General features: G+C 54.2%; 3 protein-coding genes across 5 annotated transcripts; all 3 read left to right on the top strand.

Annotated features, from left to right (window-relative positions):
• The first annotated feature begins 1,182 nt into the window (after window positions 1-1,182).
• On the top strand, window positions 1,183-8,605 carry Arid3c (AT-rich interaction domain 3C). 3 transcript variants are annotated; one of them, XM_028884084.1, is made up of 8 exons: window positions 1,183-1,228; window positions 2,021-2,401; window positions 4,157-4,229; window positions 5,953-6,136; window positions 6,246-6,535; window positions 7,074-7,256; window positions 7,445-7,534; window positions 7,957-8,605. In XM_028884084.1, the coding sequence occupies exons 2-8, from the start codon at window positions 2,093-2,095 to the stop codon at window positions 8,055-8,057; spliced, it is 1,230 nt and encodes a 409-aa protein (XP_028739917.1). In that variant the 5' UTR covers window positions 1,183-1,228; window positions 2,021-2,092; the 3' UTR covers window positions 8,058-8,605. The 3 variants fall into 3 exon arrangements, with proteins under 3 accessions (XP_028739917.1, XP_028739918.1, XP_037058192.1); XM_028884085.1 differs by lacking the exon at window positions 7,445-7,534; XM_037202297.1 differs by lacking the exons at window positions 1,183-1,228; window positions 7,074-7,256 and having other exon boundaries at window positions 1,900-2,401.
• A 551-nt stretch (window positions 8,606-9,156) lies between these two features.
• On the top strand, window positions 9,157-17,942 carry Dctn3 (dynactin subunit 3). Its single transcript, XM_028884012.2, has 7 exons — window positions 9,157-9,319; window positions 11,284-11,368; window positions 12,350-12,436; window positions 15,467-15,550; window positions 16,520-16,578; window positions 17,350-17,409; window positions 17,576-17,942. The coding sequence occupies exons 1-7, from the start codon at window positions 9,224-9,226 to the stop codon at window positions 17,663-17,665; spliced, it is 561 nt and encodes a 186-aa protein (XP_028739845.1). The 5' UTR covers window positions 9,157-9,223; the 3' UTR covers window positions 17,666-17,942.
• A 1,260-nt stretch (window positions 17,943-19,202) lies between these two features.
• Rpp25l (ribonuclease P/MRP subunit p25 like) lies at window positions 19,203-20,761 on the top strand. The gene is made up of 2 exons (XM_037202527.1): window positions 19,203-19,300; window positions 19,948-20,761. Exon 2 carries the CDS (start codon window positions 19,986-19,988, stop codon window positions 20,475-20,477), a length of 492 nt encoding a protein of 163 aa, XP_037058422.1. The 5' UTR covers window positions 19,203-19,300; window positions 19,948-19,985; the 3' UTR covers window positions 20,478-20,761.
• The last annotated feature ends 702 nt before the right edge of the window (window positions 20,762-21,463 follow it).

Genomic DNA, 21,463 nt, shown 5'->3' with positions numbered 1-21,463 from the left:
TGTAGGGGCTGTTTGTCCCGAGGCATATGTGCCCCACTGGGTGTAAAGTCTGAGGATAGGGTTTGGTCCAGTTGCATAGCCATTCAGGTGTCATCCCTACAGACATCTGCTGCTCACAGCTTATGGAGATCCTCATGCTTTTGGCAGGTAGGTCTCCTTGACCACAAAAAGAATGTGTGTATGAGGGTACCTGAGAGGAACAGGGAGGGACAGGCAGCTCAGAGGAGAAATTGGGCTGGCCAGTCAGAACTCCCCATGCAGAAACAGCATCAAAGAATTGGTGAGGTGGGACAGGTCCAGGGCAGTTGGCTCAAGGAATCTGGACATACAGATTTGGAAGTCAGGGATACATGTGTGGAGAATGTGTGTGAATGGGCAAATTGCTGATCACTGCAACAAAACAGTGAGAAGCCAAGAGTCATAGTACTCTATATGTGCTTGGAAATCCTTAAGAGAATGTCAAATGAGGTTTTTAAGAAGAGAAATGTGTATGCCCGTATATCTCGTACAGTGTATCCTGGTGTAGGTGTGCAGGCAATACAGACACCTCTGAGTGTGTAAGTGCACAGATATGGAGCTACTGGTATATGCATCCCTGTGTACAAACTGGCACACACTTGCACTTGGAGATAGGACGTGAGCAGAGCTCGAGGCAAAGCTCCATTCTGTCCAGGTGTTCCACATTCACCCCATTATCCAGCAGAGCCATTCTGTGTGATCACAGCTTGCCCAGGCCCTTGACCTCTCTAGTGACCTTTAAACGGAGTGTGTAAGATTGGGCCTGAATTTGTGACAAAATGTGTTAATGTGTGAACAGAGGGCCCAGAGTGTGGGTTTGGGGGACCACTTGCGAGGCTGGGCGGGGCCATGGTCTGGAGTTTACTAGCTGGATTTCCCCATAGCTCTCCGGCGCCCCCTCCCTTGAATCTAGCTATAAGGAAGGTGGGAGACACCTGTTGGGGGGCTAAGAGGGGCCGAGCCCACCCTGGCCTCTCCCGCTGCGCCCTCCCGCCAGCGCCCGCCCTGCTGGGCTCGGGTCCCGCCCCCGGGACCGCAGGCAGCCGAGCGACCGCCAGTGAGCGCACCGCGGTCAGAAGAGCGCAAGGCGGCAGGAGCGCACAGCGGGGACCCTGCGCAGGGAACCCAGCTGAGACCGGAGCCGCCCGGAAGGCGGCGGAGCAGAGGGACCGCCGTGGAGACACCGGGGGCTTCGGGCGGTGCCAGGCAGGTGAGTGTAGCTGCAGAGCGCCCGGAGCCCGGGATCCAGGCGCAGTGACCCGCCGCCCCGTGCCCGTCTGGTCCTGTCCCTGTCCCAGACCCAGGCACTGCTGCCCTCTTCCCGTACCTCTTCGGTTCTTGATTCTTGTCTTTTACCTTTCTATCCCATTTCCCATCAGTGTCCTCTGTTTTCTGACTCTTTCTGGTCTTTTCTCTCTCCTGCTGCGTCGGTCTTCCCGCGTCTCTCTCAGCCCATCTTGCTGTTTCTTTTCAGCTGTCTGTCTGTCCCTCTTTCTTAGGTATTTTATCTCCTGATGTCCTCTCTCTCTCTCTCTCTCTCTCTCTCTCTCTCTCTCTCTCTCTCTCTCTCTCTCTCTCTCTCTCTCACTTTCTCCCTCCTTCCCTCTCACCCTCCTCCCTCCCTCCCTCCCCTTCTTGGTCCTCCTCAGCCTCTATGTCTCCCCACGGTCTCTCCCCAGTCTCTGTCTCAGTATCTCCTCGTCATTGTCTCTGTGAGTACGTGTGTGCATGTCACATCTCTCTGCAGCACTCTTCCTTGGTCCTTGCTACTCTTCCCAATCTGCTTGGCCTCTTCCTATCCCCAGGCTCTGGCCATTTCTGGCTCCCTAGGTCTGGTCTCGTGTCTCCTTGGCTCCCCTCTGCCCCTCTGTCTCTGTTCACTTGATCTATTTGCCCTTTCCCTTATAACTCCATGAATGTCCCTGAAGCCATGCGTATCCCCCCTTGTGCTGTCGGGTGTGGGTGCAGCAAGGCCCAGCACCCATAATTCCCTCCCCCACAGACGGCCCTTTCCTCGGGGCCCCGCCTGGTACCAGGAGCCCCCCCAGCAGGGGGACTGCGCCTGGAAGCTGTAATGGAGGCCCTGCAGAGGCAGCAGGCGGCGCGGCTGGCCCAAGGGGTGGGGCCTTTGGCCCCTCCGCGCCTACCGCTTCCACAGCCTCCCCTGCTTGGCGCCCGGACCCTACCGGCTGAGGGGGCCTTGGGGGTGGTTAGGGCTGAAGAAGAGGAGGACGCTGAAGAAGAGGAGGAGGGAGAGGCACCCTTAGCAGAAGAAGAGGCAGCTGAGGAGAGCCATCCAGGAGCCCGGTGTCCCAACTCACCTTCCAACCAGCCCCCTGGTCTCCAACCACATGAGTGGACCTATGAGGAACAGTTCAAGCAGGTAGGAAGCCTCTCTCCATCACTGCGAGGCTGGCCCTCCTTCCTCCCCTCTGGCAAAAGTGGTCCACGCGTCCCTACCAGCCTCTGCAGGATGTAAAAACGGACCGAGAGAGATAAGAGGACTGGAGGATGGATAGTGATGAGTCAGGAGAGACACCCATGGAGACATGCAGAAAGTGCACAGGACTCACGAAGAGATAGAGGAGATCCCAGAAACATGGGTACTGGCAGTTGGAGGCCATTGATGAGTTGAAACGGAGGTAGAATGGGTGTAAAGGCCTTTGAGGGAGGGAGATCTGGAGTCTGAGGATTCCATGGCAACATTACCCCATCTACCCTCTCACATACCAAGTCACCAGGACCAAAGGGAGTGAGTGTCTCGGGCTGTCTACTGTCTTTGGAAGGAGAAGAGAGGCTGCTGCTCCTTTTGCAGGCTGGTGTACCCATCCTCTTTCCTGCCACACTGCTTTACCATCCAGTTTTTCCCCCTGGCCTAAGTTCCATGGATGTGAGTTCCCAGCTTGTGCTGCTCACTTCAGCAGGGTGTACCTGAGGGCCCCTGTGCACACTGGGCACTTCCAGTCTTCAGGTACATGACCTTAGGCTGGACCTTCCAGTGTTATTCTAGGGACAGCAGGTCAAGCTGTCACCATGGTGTTACTCAGGGTTGTGATTCCCAGGTGTGCCATTCTGGTGGTGTTGCTCATAGGGTGTTGGTTTGGGGTATTTTCTAGAAGTACTAATTTGTAGCTAGTGTTCTGTGGCATTAGTGTAAGACCAGGAGTGTCACTCAGGGCCTTGTTACCCTGGAGATTCGTCTCTAGGGGCTGTTTCTCTAGGGCATTGTTCTGAACTTACGACTGAGAAAGTGTGGGTGTCATTGTAGGTACCCAGGTGAGACTTAGAGCTCTGGGTCATGTGTGTGTGGCTCCAAAGCTGGGTCTCTGGGGTTTGATACTCATGGGAGGATTTTACTTGGAGAGTCATTATTGAGGGATGGAATGTTACTGTATGTGTGACTCATAGCAAGCTGAGGCTGAGAAACTGTTACTCTGGATCAATGACTCCATGATTCTGGAACTGTTCCTTTTAGACTTAGGAGGTGATGTTGGAGGCGGTGATGACCAATAGGTTCTTTATGTTCTGATATCTTAGGTTCTGTGTGTCATGTGGCCAGTGCCTGTGTGATAGCTTCTACAGTAGTCACAGTAACCCCCTCCGGAAGGAGATCAGACAAGATGGCGCCTATAAGGAGTTCCCCAGCATCCTTCCTGCCTGAACTCACCCTAGTTCCTATCCTGGCCCACAAGCATCTGAACTGCATGAAGCCCTTATACAGATTAAGGGGAATGAACAAATGCCTCAGATACCCATCAGTCTCCGGGGTCGGAGCACAGCCCCAGCCTGGCTTCCCTCCTGGGACTCTGAATGTCCATCCTCAGGATGGTCAAGACTCTGTCCCGAGGAACAGGCTGAGCCACTGAAGTACCTTCCTGCTTTCTCCCCCACCCCCACCCCCATATTTGCCAGATGCAAGGTTTGAGACATTAGGGTACCACTAGCTAGGATAGGTCTCTTGGATGGATTAGATAAAGGCACCCTGCCTGCCCTTGGGGGTCAGTCTGGGGCCAGAGAAGTCACATTCAGAGTCCAATCACCCTTTCAGCTAGTACTCTTGTCCAGCGTACCACCTGAGTTGGGGTTCCAGGAGGGAGGGGGCCAGTGGAGCTGGAGAGTGACCTTGGCCCTTCCCCAGCTGTATGAACTGGATGCGGACCCCAAGAGGAAGGAGTTTCTGGATGACCTGTTTAGCTTCATGCAGAAGAGGGGTGAGTAGAGCAATGTGGGGAGCACCCTGCAATTAATTTCTCCTGTTGACTACATTTGAGGAAGGAAGACCTCCAGGTGTCGTCCCCAGCTGAGGTCCTCCCTGCAGAGGCCTGGGGTTGGTGGCTCCTGTCCTTGGGGCTCTCGATAGCCTCTGTGACCTCTGACCCTGCCCCCTTTCTCCACCAGGAATAAATTAGTGCCCAACCCACAGGCAGGTTAATGAGTGTGAGATCAGTTAGGAAGGTGGGAGGGGGAACTGGTGAGGACTGGCTTGAGATAGGAGGGTCCCAAGACTTAGGAGCAACTAGAACGGTCGGGTGTGTACAGTACACCCTTCCTCCAGCCTTCTCTCCACTCCATTTCCTTTTTGCTTTAGCTCAGGGCACTGCCCACCTGCTCTGCAGAAGGACAGAATAGAATTAGACTGAAGGAAGGCTTCCCCGAAGGATGGTCTGGAGCCCTGTGAATTGGGCAGTGGAGAAGGAATTCCTCTCCAGAAAATCTCAGTGTTGAAAGAATACAGAAGGAGTCCAGGAGGGATGAGGGTGGGCAGCAGTCCATCACTTCCGCTTCTCCCCAGATTCATGGGACTGAACACTGACTCATTATCTCTCTCTACAAAGCTAATTAACTCACTCAGAGCGCAGCCTGATAAGCTGCTAATTAACTGGCTGCACTGCCCCCTCCCAGTACATCTTCTGGCCTAAGTCTCCCCAGTCCCCAACCCAATGCTCAGCAACCTTTTCTGGTCCCTTTCTTCCTAAGAGCCCTGTGCGAGGACCCCAGGCTTTCTCGCTCCCCAAGGAGACGTGGTCATGGTAGTCCTAGTGTTCCTTCCCTCTCTGCACCTTCCGGGGGACCTTCTCTCTCCTGGTAATGGGGTGGCGTGGTCTGACAGTCCTGCCCACACCCCGAGCTCTGCCTCCCTCTGCTCAGCTGCAGGGGGAGGAGGTCTCGCGGGGCCGATAATTTCCCCCCATTAATCAGGCCGCAGCTAATTGTTCGGGTCCAAAGGCGCCGGTGGAAGGGGCCGGGGATCGGTAAGGAATTAACTGGGGCCCATCGCTCAGCTCAGACAGGCCCCTTTGTCAGGGCTGGCTGGCGGGGGCGGCTAGGCTAAGGAGTGGACTGGCCCAGGCAGGAGCTGATTCTTCTGCACCTGCTGTCTGTCCCCTGGCTTCCTGCAGCCTCTGGGGAGCATAGCTCCTCAGTACATACGGAAGTCCTTCCTACAGTCAGCCCAGCAAACTAAAGTTTTCAGACCGAATCCATCTGTCTGGTAGATTAGTATGGCTTTTCATTTTTTTACATATTTGGAAAATAGAGTTAAAACAGGCAAAACATTTACAGGCTATGAGATTCTAATTTCAGAGCCCGTGAATAAAAGTTTCATTGGTGCACAGCCTTGCCTATCCTCTAGATCTTCTAAGGCTGTTCTCGGGGTACAATTGCGGAATTGGGTATTTATGACAGGTACCCTTTGGCCCACAAAGTCTGAATATTTACCTTCTGTCACTTACAGGACAACTAGCTGATTTCTTGTCTCAGTCTCCTGTCCTTCCTGCTACATGGGGGCTCTGCCTGTAATCCTACCCCTCCCCCGCAATCCTTTTGTGGGTCCTGTCCTTACCCAAGCCTCATGGAGATACCCTTCAGTCCCTTGAGATGATCTCAGACGAGGCCTAATCTTGGTGTCCTGATTTTCTACCCACTTCACACCAGGGACGCCAGTGAACCGGGTGCCCATCATGGCCAAACAGGTGCTGGACCTGTATGCGCTGTTTCGCTTGGTGACAGCCAAGGGTGGCCTGGTGGAGGTCATCAACAGAAAAGTGTGGCGGGAGGTCACACGCGGCCTCAGTTTGCCAACCACCATCACCTCTGCCGCCTTCACGCTACGCACCCAGTGAGGACAGCAGAGGGGCTGGGTGGGGCGGGGGAGTGAAGAGCGGGGCGGGGGCGGGACCATCCGCTGGGTCCAGCCTCCCACCGCCCATCCGTCCGTCCGCCCCTAGGTACATGAAGTATTTGTACCCATACGAGTGCGAGACGCGGGCACTCAGTTCCCCAGGGGAGCTCCAGGCTGCCATAGACAGCAATCGGCGTGAAGGCCGTCGCCAGGCTTACACCGCGGTCCCGCTCTTCAGCTTAGCAGGGCCGACACCTCGGGGAGCTCCTGGCCCCGCCTCGGGTCATGGCCCCACCCCGGCCGCGACCCCGAGCTGCCCGGGTCCTGCCCAGGGTCCTGCTTCTGGCTTGCCTGCGCAGGCGTGCGCTCAACTGAGCCCTAGCCCTGTAAAGAAAGGTGCGAGGGGAGAGGGCGGAGTTTGGGGGATCGGCGTCTCTGAGATCTATGCAATCACTACTAACACACAGGGAATATCACAATATAGGGACTGGGGTGTGGAAGCATTGCCATACGAGAGCAGCAAGGCTAGGAGGTTTGGGAACCTCTAAGTTAGTGATCCTGAGCCTTGAGGTGAGGAAAGCCGTGAGACCCGTGGGGTCTGAAGTTCAGGAGAAGGTCCTTCATCCATGGCAGCTTTATTCCATAGCTGTTTACATAGGGGTCCATTTGGATGTAGTTTGCTGCTCCCGTGACTTGGATTATTTAACAACAAAGAGCAAGGAGAACTTGCACATTCTCTGACATAAACCAGCCTAGACCAATATGCTGGATCTTTATATTCCACATCTTCAGAGCCTCTGAATGGGAGGAGAGACCGAACCTTTTATTCAGCCTGCATGACCTCTTTTGGCCCCAGGCTTAGGGGAGAATCAAATGCAAACACAGATTGGGTGGGCTAGAGGAGCCTAGTGACCTGAGGTTTTCTTCCCCCCAGAGGAGACTGGGATTCCACCCCCTCGTCTGGCACTACCTGTGGGCTTGACCTTGGAGGCTGCACGGGAGAAGCTGGGACCAGAAGAGCCTCCAGAGAAGAGGGCTGTGCTGATGGGCCCCATGGACCCACCTCGACTGGGGGCACCTCCCAGTTTCCTGCCCCGTGGCAAGGTTCCTCTAAGGGGTGAGGAAGGGCCTTGGGCTTGTGTACCGAGGGAAGACAGGCTTCATGTTGAAGGCGGTGCAGACAGATTCTGTTGTAGACGGGGGTTGTGGGGGGGTGGGGGTGGGGGCTACTGTATGAATAAGGGAGGAGTCTAAGTGTGAAATCTGGTTCCCTAAAATGTGACTCCCCTGCCTTCTTCTGGACAGAAGAGCGATTGGATGGGCCCCTCAATCTGGCAGGCAGTGGCATCAGCAGTATCAACATGGCGCTAGAGATCAATGGGGTGGTCTACACTGGTATGGGTACTACAGGCGGTCTAACTGGCATGAAGTTGGGATTTAAACTGGCATGGGTATTTTAGACCTTCTCTACTAGCATGAGGTTCAGGAGTATCTGAACTTGCATGGGGGTCCAGAGGATTGTTACACTAAAAATGGATTAAAGAGAAGGACTAGATGGCATGGGGTCCCAGCATGGTCTCTACGGCATGGTCGCCATGGATGTCTGTGTGTTAGTATTTATTCTTTACCCACGTAAGGGTATCAATATTGGCATAGGAGCTTCTTACTGACCGGAAGGACTTGTTATCAGTAGTGTGTGGCAAGGGCTGTGTGTGGTTCTCTAAGAATCCAGACACTTTCGCTCACCTTTTTTTGTTTCGGCTTCCACCCTCTCCTATTTATGTTTGCATTTTACCATCTCTTCACCCCTTTATCAGGTATCCTCTTTGCTCGACGCCAGCCTGTGCCAGCTTCCTTGGGTCCAACCAATCCTCCGCCTCCACCCTCTACAGGGGCCCCTTCCAGCACCTTGCCCTGAAAGCAGCTACTGAGAGCTAAGAGTCCCAATATCATTGCAGGGGAGAGAAGGTACCCTCCCACCTTGGTTCTTTCAGGATGTGATGCCCCCTCTGGGATCCGGTCCTGGGAGATGATAGCATGCCACCTCCACACCAAAGGGATTTCTTATTATGTTCCGTCTACCTCATTGCAAAAGGAGGACACCACCTCCCTGGCTGATTCCAGCAGCATCCGCCAAAGAGTTCTTCCCCCATAAGCCCTGTCGTCTCCTCATGTGACCCCTACGTTAATGTCATCTTTGGCACCCCACCTCTTTGAGTCCACTCTGCTCCTTTTCAGGGGGCAGGTGAAGGGTCGGAGTTGAATGTGAAGATGTCCCTTGGGTTGCATCTGGAAAATAAAGTTGTACTTGCTCCGTCTCCCGTGCCTCCTCTTCTTGTTTGGGTCTGGGAGGCGGAGGGTACACAGGCTACATTGAGCTGTCCAAGTGGAAGGCAGAATAGCAAAGCTCTGTGAGAACAGAAGAGCACTTTTTAACAACAACAACAAAAAGCAGGCTTTCACTGCGTCGTCCCCTGATGGGTCTTGAATTCACTGTGTAGAGCTGGCTGGCCTCAAACTTGCAGCCATCCTCCTGCTTCCTCTCCTAGTACCACCACTCAGAGCAGGGACTCAAATCAGACTGGTGTTACGTCCTGACAATGAGAGGCTTAGGTGCAATTCACCTGAACCTTAAAAGACTCCAAAAATGTATGGTGTCTCCCCCAGGAAGCTGCCTGCTGATCAGTAGTGTGTGGCAAGGTATGTGTGTGGTTCTCTACGAATCCACACACTTTTGCTCATCTTTCTTGTTTTGGATGGGTATGAACCTATCTTGGAATAGGGGGTGTATTTATACACGCACCTCCGGGGGATGGGGTGGAAGAGACTCTGTATCCTGGAATTAGAACACTAAAAATCTTGACAACTAGGCCCTGGAAGCCAGGATAGGGCCAGGACCCAGAACGTTACCTAGGTAACCAGATTGCTTTGACATCGCTCCGGTCACTTCCGACATCCAAAGACTGAATAGTGACGTCAGTTCCTGCAAGGAGCAACGGTGCCCTAGGATTGGCCAGACTCCTTATTTGGGCGGACGTCCCACCCTCTGGCTGTTTCGGGCGACTGAGGCCGGCCGCAGAAGTGATGGCGGCTTTGACCGATGTGCAGCGGCTACAGTCCCGAGTGGAGGAGCTGGAGCGCTGGGTGTACGGGCCGGGCGGGACCCGGGGCTCCAGGAAGGTGAGCGGTCCGGCCCAGCGATCCGTTTCTGGGGCAGGGCAGGAGCGGTCCACTGGCCCTGCCCTCAGGACGGATGCAACCACTTCTGTTCCGTAGTTGACAGCCCAGTCTTTGAAATAACAAAGATCCGGGACCTCCTGGAACGAATCGGACGCTTGGGTTCCGTTCCCGAGGGGTTTGGGGTGAGCGGGGGCGGGGGGCAGATGCTTAAGCCTCTTTGAGATGGGTTCAGTGACAACTTTTACTAAAACTCCACCCTTGCGCTCACAGGCGCGCTAAGGAGACCAGACAAATTAAAAAAAAACGATTAATGGGAGTTTCAGTAAGAGCTGAAGGCCGCAGTGGAGTGTGGTTCTGGAGCCCTGAGAAAGTAATTGCTAAATGAATTGCAGGGGACAGGACCCCTCTAGGCTGAGCACAGGTGGATAAAGAAGCCTCCAAGGGATGAAAGTTGCGATCTGAGCAGGCCCAGATCAGGAAGGTTAGGAATTGAGTCCTAGGTATTCAGATGTGGGCGAACGTAGTGTCTGAATTCTCTGACGGAAAGCTTGGGTGTCCTTAAATCCCGTTTTACGATGTGTGAACCATTTACTGGAGAACTTCTGATAGTATCGGGAATGCTCTGGAGCTAAATACATCAAAGGCGTGTGCACTTTTTGTAAACTTGTCACCAGCAGACTGTGTTCCAACTTGAGAACCAACTTTTCAAAACACTTTTCCCTGGGCCGGGCAGTGGTGGTGCACGCCTTAATCCCAGCACTCGGGAGGCAGAGGCAGGCGGATCTCTGTGAGTTCGAGGCCAGCCTGGTCTACAGAGCGAGTTCCAGGACAGGCTCCAAAGCTACACAAAGAAACCCTGTCTCAAAACAAAACAAAACAAAACCACTTCCCCCCTTTGGTATCTTTGACCCTCTTGATTTTCCTTTTATCTCTGGCTGCTACTTTCTGTCTTATTTGTGTGCCTCCCCCGCCCCCGCCCCCAGCCCCCAAGTATTTGTCCCTTGAATATCAGCACTCTCCACCTTCTGTAAAAACAAAAACCTTGACAGCTCACTCATTTCCTCAGCCTCACGCTCTAGCTGACCTGACTATTGGAATATTGTACTCTTCAGCCTAGGCAGGCTCATTCACATCCATAGTTTCAGTTACTCGTTGGGTGTCATTATGTTTCCAGTGTGTATCTCTGTTCTGGATTTTCTGTTCTGAGAACCTGACTGCTGTTTCTCTGCTGGTCTTGTCCACTGGGATATCCCATGGACATCTCAGGCTCAAACCCTTAAGTCTTAACTGTTCGCTGCCCTGAGCTGATCCTCTGTATTCTCTAAGATGGGGACTACACTGTCTTTGGGATCCCAGTGAGCCTTTCATCTCCTCTACTAGACTTCATAGAGGGAATGGGGCTAGAGGTAGGCCAGCCAGTCTGTTCTCCAGCCTTGAGCTAAAGAAGAACTGGGTGAGGATATTTGCATATTTCATGCCCAAACCCAGGACTTAGGAACCAGGAAATATATAGTATGTAAGGGTGCCCCGTTAACCCTAAATTCGTTCCTTACCTCCCCAATCAGACACTGCCACCCCCATCCCACCAAGGATAACATGACTCATTCCCTCTCCTTTCACATGAAAGAGTTCCTAGAGGTGAGACTGTGCCGTCTATAATGTAAGAGAAGGGAGACTAAGCTAAATTACTGGAAGTCAGAGGCTCAAAAGTCCAGAGAAACGACGGTTCTTCCACATCTTTTTTTTAATTTTTAATTAATTAATTTTTTTAGATAGGGTCTTTATTAAGTAGCTTTGGTTGTCCCAGAACTTGCCATGTAAACCAGGCTGGCCTCGAACTCAGAGAGATCCGCCTGCCTCTGCCTCCCGAGTGCTGGGATTAAAGGCGTGCGCCCTCACATCCGGGTCCTTCCAAGCCTTAAGCCAAGTGGTACACCTTGGAATTAACCTCTGCGTCCTTTCAGGTGGCTGACGGTCTGGTCAAGGTGCAGGTGGCTCTAGGGAACATCGCCAGTAAGCGGGAGAGGGTGAAGATCCTCTACAAAAAGAGTGAGTGCTTGCAGTAGGTGTCCAGTTCGCTCGGCCTCCCTGTCCGCTTCCCAAAGCCTGCCCCTGCCCTTCAGCCAGTGTGTGGCCAGAATAGCCCCTGAAGGATGGAAGGCATGCTGCTGCGGATGTGGTAAACCGGGGTGTGCTTCCTTAGGGATAAATCCCAAGCCTGTGCCCAGTGCCCAGAGTTGTAGGCTGAAAGTTCTTCCACAAAGCTTCCCTTGGTGGAGGCAGTGGGATAGGGAGCGACATTCCTCTAGGCAAGGTTGGTTTAGCCAAGCATTTTCAGTTATTGTAGCTAGTCATTTTTCAGCAACTAGAAATTAGACAAAACCCTAGCTTGTCTTGTAGCATTGAGAAAGGTACCTTGGTAAGAATAGGTCAGTGGGAATACTGGGGGGCATGGGGGGTGCGGGAGGGGGCAGTGCGGCTGAGTGGTGGCGGGTGTGTGTGTGTGTGTGTGTGTGTGTAGGCTGGGGTGGGGGTAGAGGTGGGGGGGGGGAGGGGTCTTGCGGCAGAGTGGTCACAGTACTTGTGTTTCAGGCTCCAAAGCATGAGGTCAACCAGCAGATGCTGATGATACTAGGTGATCTGAGGAGTAAAGTAAGGGAAGCCGGTGGGTGCTGCTGATCCGGCACTAGGTGGTCAGCTCATAGCACAAGGATCTCCCCAAGGATTAGCACTCCCCAAACTTCATCCTCTCTCTCTCTCTCTCTCTCTCTCTCTCTCTCTCTCTCTCTCTCTCTCTCTCTCTCTCTGTGTGTGTGTGTGTGTGTGTGTGTGTGTGTGTGTGTGTGGTCAGAGGACAACCCGTGGGAGTCAGTTCTCCTTTCGCCATGTAGGTTCCAGGGATCAAACTCGGGTCATTAGACTTGGCAGCAATCCCCTTTACCTGTTCATCCACTTTGCCAGCCTCTGAGTTTCCTTTATAAAACAAGGTTCCATTTCTGTCTCTTTTTTTCTGTCCTGCTGCTTTGCTAGTTGAAGACCTGATCAAGTACCTGGATCCTGAATACATCGATCGCATTGCCATCCCTGATGCCTCAAAGGTGCAGTTCATCTTAGCAGGTAATGCTGGACTGTGTGCACAGGCACCTGAGGGTGTCAGCTGTGGAGGGGTCGGGCAGAGAGGGCCCCCCTCCTCTATCTTGTTCTACATGTAGCCTGTTATCTGCCTTCTTGAATGCTGGCCTGGCTCTGGACAGAGGCCCGAGGCGATCCCGGGAGTTTTGTAGTCAGCACTGAGCGTAGTACACCTCTGGGTCTGCTGTAGACCACAGTGCCAGGCCTGTGGACGCTACTTCAATACCCTGTCAAAGGCTCATCCCTAGGACTTTCTTTTGTACTCTTCCTCACTGCTCACTGGCAGAGGATCTTCCTGGAAAGAGTGGGCGCAGAGAGCATTGCCATTCAGAAGGGAGAATAGCGGCCTGAGTTTCATCTTTCGTTTTGTACAGTCTGTATCCTTTCTTCTTGTACATGGAGTCATAACAAGTTCCAAGGGGATGGGCTGGAGCGCTCAGGCTGCTCTCTCACAGTCTCACGCGGTGTGCTTCCCGGGCGGCCATGCAGTGTGCTTCCCGGGTGGCCATGCAGTGTGCTTCCCGGGCGGCCATGCAGTGTGCTTCCCGGGCGGCAGGGTGGCCATGCAGTGTGCTTCCCGGGCGGCCATGCAGTGTGCTTCCCCGGGCGGCCATGCAGTGTGCTTCCCGGGCAGCAGGGCGGCCATGCAGTGTGCTTCCCGGGCAGCAGGGTGGCCTGCTGCTCTGGTTGGGCCCAGGTGCCTTTCGCTGACTTCCTTTTTTGACCGTTTTTCTTCACTCATTTCAGGAAGCTGTCTCAGCTCTTCTAGCATTTAGTATGCAGGTCACACACGAATTCTTTTGGCAAGAACTTTGCCCTTGACTGTCTACACCAATGCCAACAGCATGCCCAGTGACACTGTGGCCCTCCCTGTTCTGCCATGATAACACAGGGCAATCCTTTCTGAACAGTACCTATTCCCTTGATGTCTACACTATCGCCCTGGTCAAAGGGACAACTTGGCGGTGGGTTGGTTGGCTTTCATTTTTTTTGTTTTGTTTTGTTTTCATTCTCTTTTTATTTAATTAATTAATTTTGGTTTTTCAAGACAGGGTTTCTCTGTGTAGTTTTTTGCCTTTCCTGGATCTCGCTCTGTAGACCAGGCTGGCCTTGAACTCACAGAGATCCACCTGCCTCTGCCTCCCGAGTGCTGGGATTAAAGGCATGCGCCACCACCGCCCGGCCCATTCTCTTTTAAGATTTATTATTTTAACCATGTGTTAGTGTGTGTCTGAGTATAGGTATGTGCACATGAATGCAGGTGCCCACAGAGGCCAGAGACATCATATCTCCCTGGAGCTGGAGTTAGAGGTAGTTGTGAGGCACACAACGTGGGTGCTGGGAACCGAACTCGGGTCTCTGGAACAGCAGGCACTCTTACCTGCTGAGCCGTTTCTCCAGCCCCACTGCTCAGTCTCTAAACGGTCTAGAGAACATACATCCTCCCCTTCCCCTTTGTGTTTGCCACTTTGGCGAATTATGGAAGAGGGTGGCTCTCCCTGAAAGATCGGCATCTTTCCTGGGACAAATCTCTGGGAGTTCGGTATTCTAGGCAGAGATTCTAGTCGGTCTTTCTAAGGTAGAGTCTTCTGAGCACCTGTATCCATTCCTTCTCCAAAAGCCATCACGCTGGCACAGTGGGCGTGTGTCTGGAGTCCTGAGTACTTGGGAGACTGAGGCAAGAGGATTACACGTTCAAGGCTAGCCTGAGCCAACATAACATGAGCTGTCCCAAAAAAGGATAAGGAAGAAAAAAAAATTGAAAGGGAAACAGAAAACATTCATTGACCATATGGTGTGAACCAGGCTTGATTCTGGGCACGAGATAAACAGTGGCAAATCAGAACATCTTAGTCCTCATGCACACAAGCAGGGTAGTTGTCCCTGTTTCAGGAACCTGGGTTTAAAACCTACGTGGGAGAATGATGGTTGTAGTATTGCACTGAGGACTGGGGAGAGGAGGGCAACTCCTGCCGAGGGGCTATCAGAGTTCTCAAAGGGCTCCTAGATCCATTGCCATGGCTCAGACACCAGGCTCAAGGACTCTTCCAGCCTCGCCATCCCTCCCTGTGCTCTGCCCCGGGAAGTAGGCATCCACCTACACATGGACAACTGCATGGTCTCCTGCATCCTCTTCTCTTCCTTTTTGTATGTTGTCCCATCTTTCCAAACATTTCCATCATATCATCTGGCCTGCTTATGAGCCCCAATGTCTTCTTACTAGGATAAAATCCTAACACTAGCCAGGCGGTGGTGGCACACACCTTTAATCTGGGCACTGGGGAGGCAGAGCCAGGCGGATCTCTGTGAGTTCAAGGCCAGCCTGGTTTACAGAGCGAGATCCAGGACAGGCACCATAACTACACAGGGAAACCCTGTCTACAAAAACAAAAACAAACAAATCCTAACACTAGCCTTTCAGTCTACCGAACCTACCTTCCCAGCCAGCTCAGTGAGTTCTTTCTTCTGATTGCCAAGAATCCCTTCCTCCAGTCGTTTGCGCATGACAACCTCGCTCTCGAACACCTCCTGCCCTGTGGATTTCAGTGCACGAAGAACCCAGATCCTACCACTCCACACTGCCTCCCCCATCTCTCTCAGCTCTCCCGCCATGTGTAATGACCTGTGCCCATGAGGGCCCATGAGCAGGACCTGCCCAGCACAGTCTGCTGCGTCTCCTTTCCGATCTTCCCTGGGGCCCTGGCTTAGGGAAGCCAAGTCTGAAGTTGTCTCCTGTGGCCTGGGAGCACTTGCTGAGTGACTGGTGGGAGGCTGGAAGAGAAGGATCTGGAGTTAGGGGGCGGGGATTTGTAGAGACGGAGATGCTCTTAGGCTCAAGATGGGTCAGGCAGAGGCACCCAGGAAAGGCCAGGCGGGATGGGACTGAACCCCGGGAGGGGACCAGCGGGCACAGTTGCTGCCCAGAGCTCTGGGGCCCGGCCTTCCCCTGCTGGCACCTAGCTGTCGCGGTGGCCGCGGCTGCTTCACCGCTGTCACCTTGTCTTTGTGCTGCAGAGGAACAGTTCATCCTCGCCCAGGTGGCGCTCCTGGAACAAGTGGACGCCTTGGTGCCCATGCTGGACAGTGCTTCTATCAAAGGTACCCTCTGCAGTCCCAGCTCCACTCTGGGGCGGGAAGGCGGAGGTGGGGCCGAGGCTTCCCTGTTCCAATGCTGGATCTGCTCCCTATCGTTTTCTACCCTGTGGGTACCTGCCACCTGACTGTGGTTAAAATTCCAGAGTAAGAGCCTAAGTCCAGGGCCTTGGGCAGTTTGGGCCTGAGGACACCAGCAAAGCTCCAGCAGTTCCAACTCTGGAGATTCCGTCGGCTTCCTGCCCCCTCAGTAGCTCTCCTTCCGGGTGCTGCAGAGCCCGGATGGTACTGTCAGAGCTCCTGCTGGGGGTGTGAGTTTTCCCTGCTCACTGCCACAAGAGCCCCTGGCCCGGGCTCTGACAAGCAGGCAGCGGCTTTAATTGAATCCAGATATCCATCTTGTCTGTCTCTAGAGGTATTTCTCTCAGCTCCCTCTCCCTGCCCTGATCAGCTACCCGCTTGAGTATCTGACAGCCTAAAGCCGCAGGCATAACACGGTGGCCACGGCTCTCAGTGTGGGAGCCCAAGGGGCCAGCATAGGGACCTGGTATTCATTCCCAGGCCTCCTGGGCTCCTCATCCCCTAGGCCAGGAAGACCTAGCCCTGCTGGGCTGAGAGCAAAAGGGGAGGGCCTATAACAGGTAAAACTCTCTCTACTTAGCCCTGCTCATAGCAAGCAATACTGAGGACTTGAAGGTTCTGTCTTCTGGGCATCTGTTTTCCCCCACCTCCACCCCACAGGTCCTGGAGTAAGGCTGGGGTGGGCAGGGAGCCCCACCCCACCCCACAGGTCCTGGATAAGGCTGGGGTGGGCAGGGAGCCCCACCACCACCTCCAGCTTTCAGGGGTCGATGAAGCCTGGCGTTTGTTTAGCTCCTCTACTCAATACTCTAATCCTGCCGACGACCTAATAGACTATTGAGCAGTCCCGGGGGAGGGCACAAGCATCACTGGGCAGTGTGTGTTGTTTTACAGCTGTTCCTGAGCACGCTGCCCGCCTGCAGCGCTTGGCCCAGATCCACATCCAGCAGCAGGTACGGAAGGAGGGAGGACTGGAAGGGAAGGTAGAGGTGGGACACCATGTCTGCTGACGGGGTGGGGTGGGGGGGGACGACGACACGGACCACACACCCTAGACCCGTGTGTTGTCGCAGAGGAAATGCAGAGCTTTATGTTCTATCTCTGAATGCCCTAGAGGAGGGAAAGGACTTGCCTAGGGCCACATCCAGGCCTCTTGCCTTCTATAATAGAGGTTGAAGTTAAGAGGTACCAAGTAATCCCTAAGAATTTGTTTTGACTGTGGGTGAAATATCTTTTCTCAGGTTCAGAGACTTTAGAAATGGGGGCAAAGGCTGGAGAGATGGCTTGGCTCTTAGGGTTACTTGCTCCTCTTGCTGAGGGTCTGGGTTCAGTTCCTAACACGCACATGGTCACTAAAAATCAACCTGTCTAACTCCAATCCCAGGGGATCTGACGCCCCCTTCTGGTCTTTTTGGGTACTGCGTGTACATGGTGCACACACATACAGGCAGAACACCCAACACATAAAATAAAAAAATCCTTAAAAAACACAGGGACAGAAGAGGAGGGATGTTAATGTATGGAGCCGCCCCTCCAGTTAGTCTTTGGGCTGCTGTTGGGTCACCTGGCCTAGGACTGAGAGCGCCTGTTTTTCAGTTTGCTCCTTTTACTCTAGGTTATTCTAGCATGATCTTTTCTAGGTTTGGAGGGAATAATGAGGCAGGAAGTTGAGTGGGAGATGGGGTCTGATTCAACTCCTTTCTGAGCTGTTCTTTGGCCTACAGGACCAGTGTGTGGAGATCACTGAGGAGTCCAAGGCTCTCCTGGAGGAATACAACAAGACTGTATCTTTTGTGCTAATGGTCCTTAATGGTCTTCTCCCCAGCCTGTCTCTCCTGCCCTAGGGTGCTCATCCCATTCTCCTCCCTCCTGCCGCCACCCCTCTGGGCACATGCCAAACCTCTCTGCTTCCTCATTCAGACTCCCGCTGTTACCTTGACTTGTGACCAGACGATGCTGCTCTCCAAGCAGTTTGTCCAGTGGGATGAACTACTCTGCCAGCTGGAGGCTGCCAAGCAAGTGAAGCCAGCAGAAGAGTGACAGCTGCTTACTATGCCCGGCCAGGGAAAGGCGGGCAGGCTCCAGGACCCCGGGGGCTGCTTACCATGCCCGGCCAGGGAAAGGCCGGCAGGCTCCAGCACCCGGGGCCAACCTGCCTGTATGAGGCAGGGACGGCTTTGTCTGCACTGAATTCAGAGACTGTCTGCCTGTGCTCAGCGACGGCTCTGAGGTCAGAGGTCAGGTCCCCTTAGAGTCATGATTTGCACTCCCATCAATGTATTTATTCCAATGACAATAAACTGTAGAGGCCACCGAAGGCGTGTGTCGGCTTGCTGATCTAGGGTGGGCTTGGCTGTGAGAATCGGGGTGCTGAAGGAGAGAGCTGTCAGTCTCCATCAGGGTGGGACCAGGAACTGTACTTCTGGTCTTTCTTGTGAGAGAACTCTCTCATCTGATTGATACAGTGGGGCCTTGCAATATTTATTTATTCCACATTTGCCAACTGCTCTCTAAGTATCCGATCCTGTGGCAGGTAAGGAGGGCACAGGTAGGGTCAACTAACCCTTGTGTAGGGTTTGGGGGAGTGGCAGTCCTACCAGGTGGGCCCAGCATGCCAGGACGGTCGTGGAGGAACAAGCAGGGACGCCCAGAGCCAAGGCAGCATAGCCTTGTGTCTACCTAATACCAGTAGCCAGAGGAGGAGCCCAGTAGGTTTGTTTGGATGTGGTAAGTTTTAGGATCTTGGGGAGGGAAGGAGGGGCAGGGAACCTTGATGAGAAAGCCTGGAGAAACAGTTTAAGCACCGTGCTCCACCAAGCGTGTGCTGCCCTCTGGTGGTCTGAGGGAGTGCCTCGGCTCCTTCACCTGCCTGTAGACCACCCAATCCGTAGTGTTGCTGGCACGCAAAACGCAGCGTGTCTACAACGGTCTGAAACTAGCAGTCCATCCTAGACTATTCCATCCAAATGGTTGCCGACTCTAACCCCCAAAACTTCCTACGAGTTTTTACCAAGTTAATCTCTTCTCAATTTTTGCCATTTCGGTGGTTAATCAGCAAATCATTGGACAAATATTTTATAGTCTAGAGACTGTGCTAGGCTCTGTGGGCACGCCCCTGCGGCGCAAGCGCGGATGGTGCAGGGTACAGGCCCTTCCCAGGGGCACCAGTGTCTGTTGCCCCCACTACCGGATCCTCCAGCCTGTACGCCAGTCTGCGGCCAATGAGTTTTGCACAAGCCATGGTTTAGTCCCTACTGAAGATCGCCAGGGTTGTCCAGTGCCCCAGGATGAGAACAAAGCTCAGAACTCTGTGACTAAGGGTCTCGCCTGCTTGTATCCACCAATGTTTCCCCTTCACTGATGCAGTGTGTCAACAGGTGGCGCGCGCCGTCCATCTTTTAAGGGCACAAATCCGCACCCTTCGGGCGCAGGACTCCTTCGATAGCCGTTCCTCTCCCGGGCAGGGCCCTCTGCAGGGACTGGCGTGCTCGGGCATCACCGCGCGGACCGCAGGAGGCCGCCGAGGTGCGGGTACCGGCCCCGGGGAGCCGCACGGCCTCCGGGGTTTCCCTCGGGCCCCGCCCCCTGCGTGCGCGGCCCCGCGGCCCCGCGCGCTCCCGGCCCGCGCGCCATCTTGGCCACTCCGGGAGTGTCTAACGCGGACTGTCGACGGCGGTAAGAGCCAAATCCCAGGGGCTGGGGACTCAGGCGTGGGGAAAGCGGGTGTCTGCTGCCGGGGACAGCGGCCCACGACCGGGGAGCCTGCCAGGCCGCCCGCGATTGATCCGAGCAGTCCTCTGTGCGAGTCCCCACTCTCGAGCTCCGGAATGGCCTGGCTCAAGCCAGCCTACCCTGGTAACCCAGGGCTGCGGTCTGCTCGGTCCGGCCCAGAGCCCGGAGGGGTTCTTTCTTTCGGGAGTGCTTTGTGAGAGCTCGTGGCTGTGCCCCGGGGAGCCTGGGTCTTAGTCCTATTCCTTGGAAGCACAAAGTGAGGGGCCCTTGTCCCAGCCCTTAGAAACCTAGTGAGGAGAGGCTCTTGTTCTTAGAAAGTTGTGGGTGAGGGATCCGGGACCTAGCCCCGAAGAGCTTGAGATGATGAAGGATGGCCCTATCCCAGATAGCCTGGTTAGGGGTGTGTGGGAGGGGCATCTGGTGCTGTCCGTGTTTGAGACTCAGGGAAGTATTTAGAGAAGGGTCTAGGGATAGTTCTTGACCCCAGCCTTGAGAAGCTAGGGTGAGGGGCGACAGGACCATAACCTGGAGGGAGTGATGGAGGATGGACCTGGTCATATTCCTGCCACTCATCTGACCCCTTCCCCCAGTGCGCAGCCAGAGAGCTCACCCAGGCCACGGGAGCAGAATGGAACACTACCGGAGGGCTGGCTCTGTAGAGCTCCCAGCATCCTCACCAATGCCCCAGCTTCCTCCCGACACCCTGGAAATGCGAGTCCGAGACGGGAGCAAAATCCGGAACCTGCTGGGACTGGCGCTGGGTCGGCTGGAGGCGGGGAGCACGAGGCATGTGGTGTTCTCGGGGTCTGGCCGGGCCGCTGGAAAGGCTGTCAGCTGTGCAGAGATCGTCAAACGGCGGGTTCCAGGCCTGCACCAACTCACCAAGCTTCGTTTCCTGCAAACTGAAGACAGCTGGGTCCCGGCCTCACCGGACACGGGCCTGGACCCCCTCACGGTTCGACGCCATGTGCCTGCAGTGTGGGTACTGCTCAGTCGGGACCCCTTGGACCCCAGCGAATGTGGCTACCAACCCCCAGGAGCACCCCCCGGCCTGGGCCCCATACCAAGTTCCGGCTGTGGTTCCAGACCCCGAAGAAAGACTCGGGACACCCGGTCCTGAGGATCTGCTGAGCCTGACTGTGTGCTGGACCTGAATATCTGTGCCTTCTCTAAGAAGCGCTCGAGTGGCATTCAACATGCCAGCAGGGCTTGAGTCCACTGAAACCCTGCCTTCCCCTCCCCCTGGAGTGTGGGATGTCACTGCCATAAAGAATGACGGGTGTGGGGTCAGGGCTAAGCTAAAGACTGCTTGAGAAGGGCTTGCTCTGGCTCTGTCTGCAGCATATCTCACTTGCCTTTTTTGACATCCGTCTAGGGAAGGGAAATAAAGGTTGTGCCCATGTGTTTGGCCTGCTGTGTGTAAGTGGGATTGAAGGAGTGTGAGGCCTGCCTTGCCCGGAGCTCATGGGCTGGAGGCAGGAAGGGTAGGTAGAGGCTGGTGCTGGGTGGATCTGGTATCAATAAATTTCCAGCAGTAACCTGGATGGCTTTTTGCCACCTGCTCTAAGCTGGTTTGGGACTCGGCCACGTCAGGCATTTCTCCCATCTGTGGCATATGTTTTAGTATAATGGGATCGTGAACTCAGGCTTTGCCTGTCACGGTTTTAATCCTGGCTCCCACTCACAAGTTCCTGCTTTGTGGTTTTGGATAAAGTTACTTCCTGGGCCTTAGTGCTCTCATCTGTAAAATGGGGGGGTGCTTACCTCATCAGCGTTTTTTAAAATAATTTATTTAAATTTATTTTATGTGCATTGGTGTGAAGGGGTCAGATCCCCTGCAACTGGAGTTACAGGCGGTTGTGAGCTGCCATGTGGGTGCTGGGAATTAAACCCAGGTCCTCTGGAAGAGCGGCCAGTGCTCTTAACCACTGAGCCATCTATCCAGCCCCTTATTAGTGTTCTTATAAAGAGGGTACATAGTTGACACTCAGAGACCACCTGAGTACTTGATGCTATATAAATGATGTAAGTCACGTAAGTCTACAAGCATGCTCTTCTTATCTTGAAAGTGACCTCAATTCGTCATCTTTCTTTGGGTGGCATGCT

Source organism: Peromyscus leucopus, chromosome 2, assembly GCF_004664715.2.
Source record: "Peromyscus leucopus breed LL Stock chromosome 2, UCI_PerLeu_2.1, whole genome shotgun sequence".
NCBI classification, from domain to species: Eukaryota; Metazoa; Chordata; class Mammalia; order Rodentia; family Cricetidae; genus Peromyscus; species Peromyscus leucopus.
The sequence above is the reverse complement of the archived record's forward strand: the minus strand, read 5'-3'. Positions and strand labels throughout refer to the sequence as shown.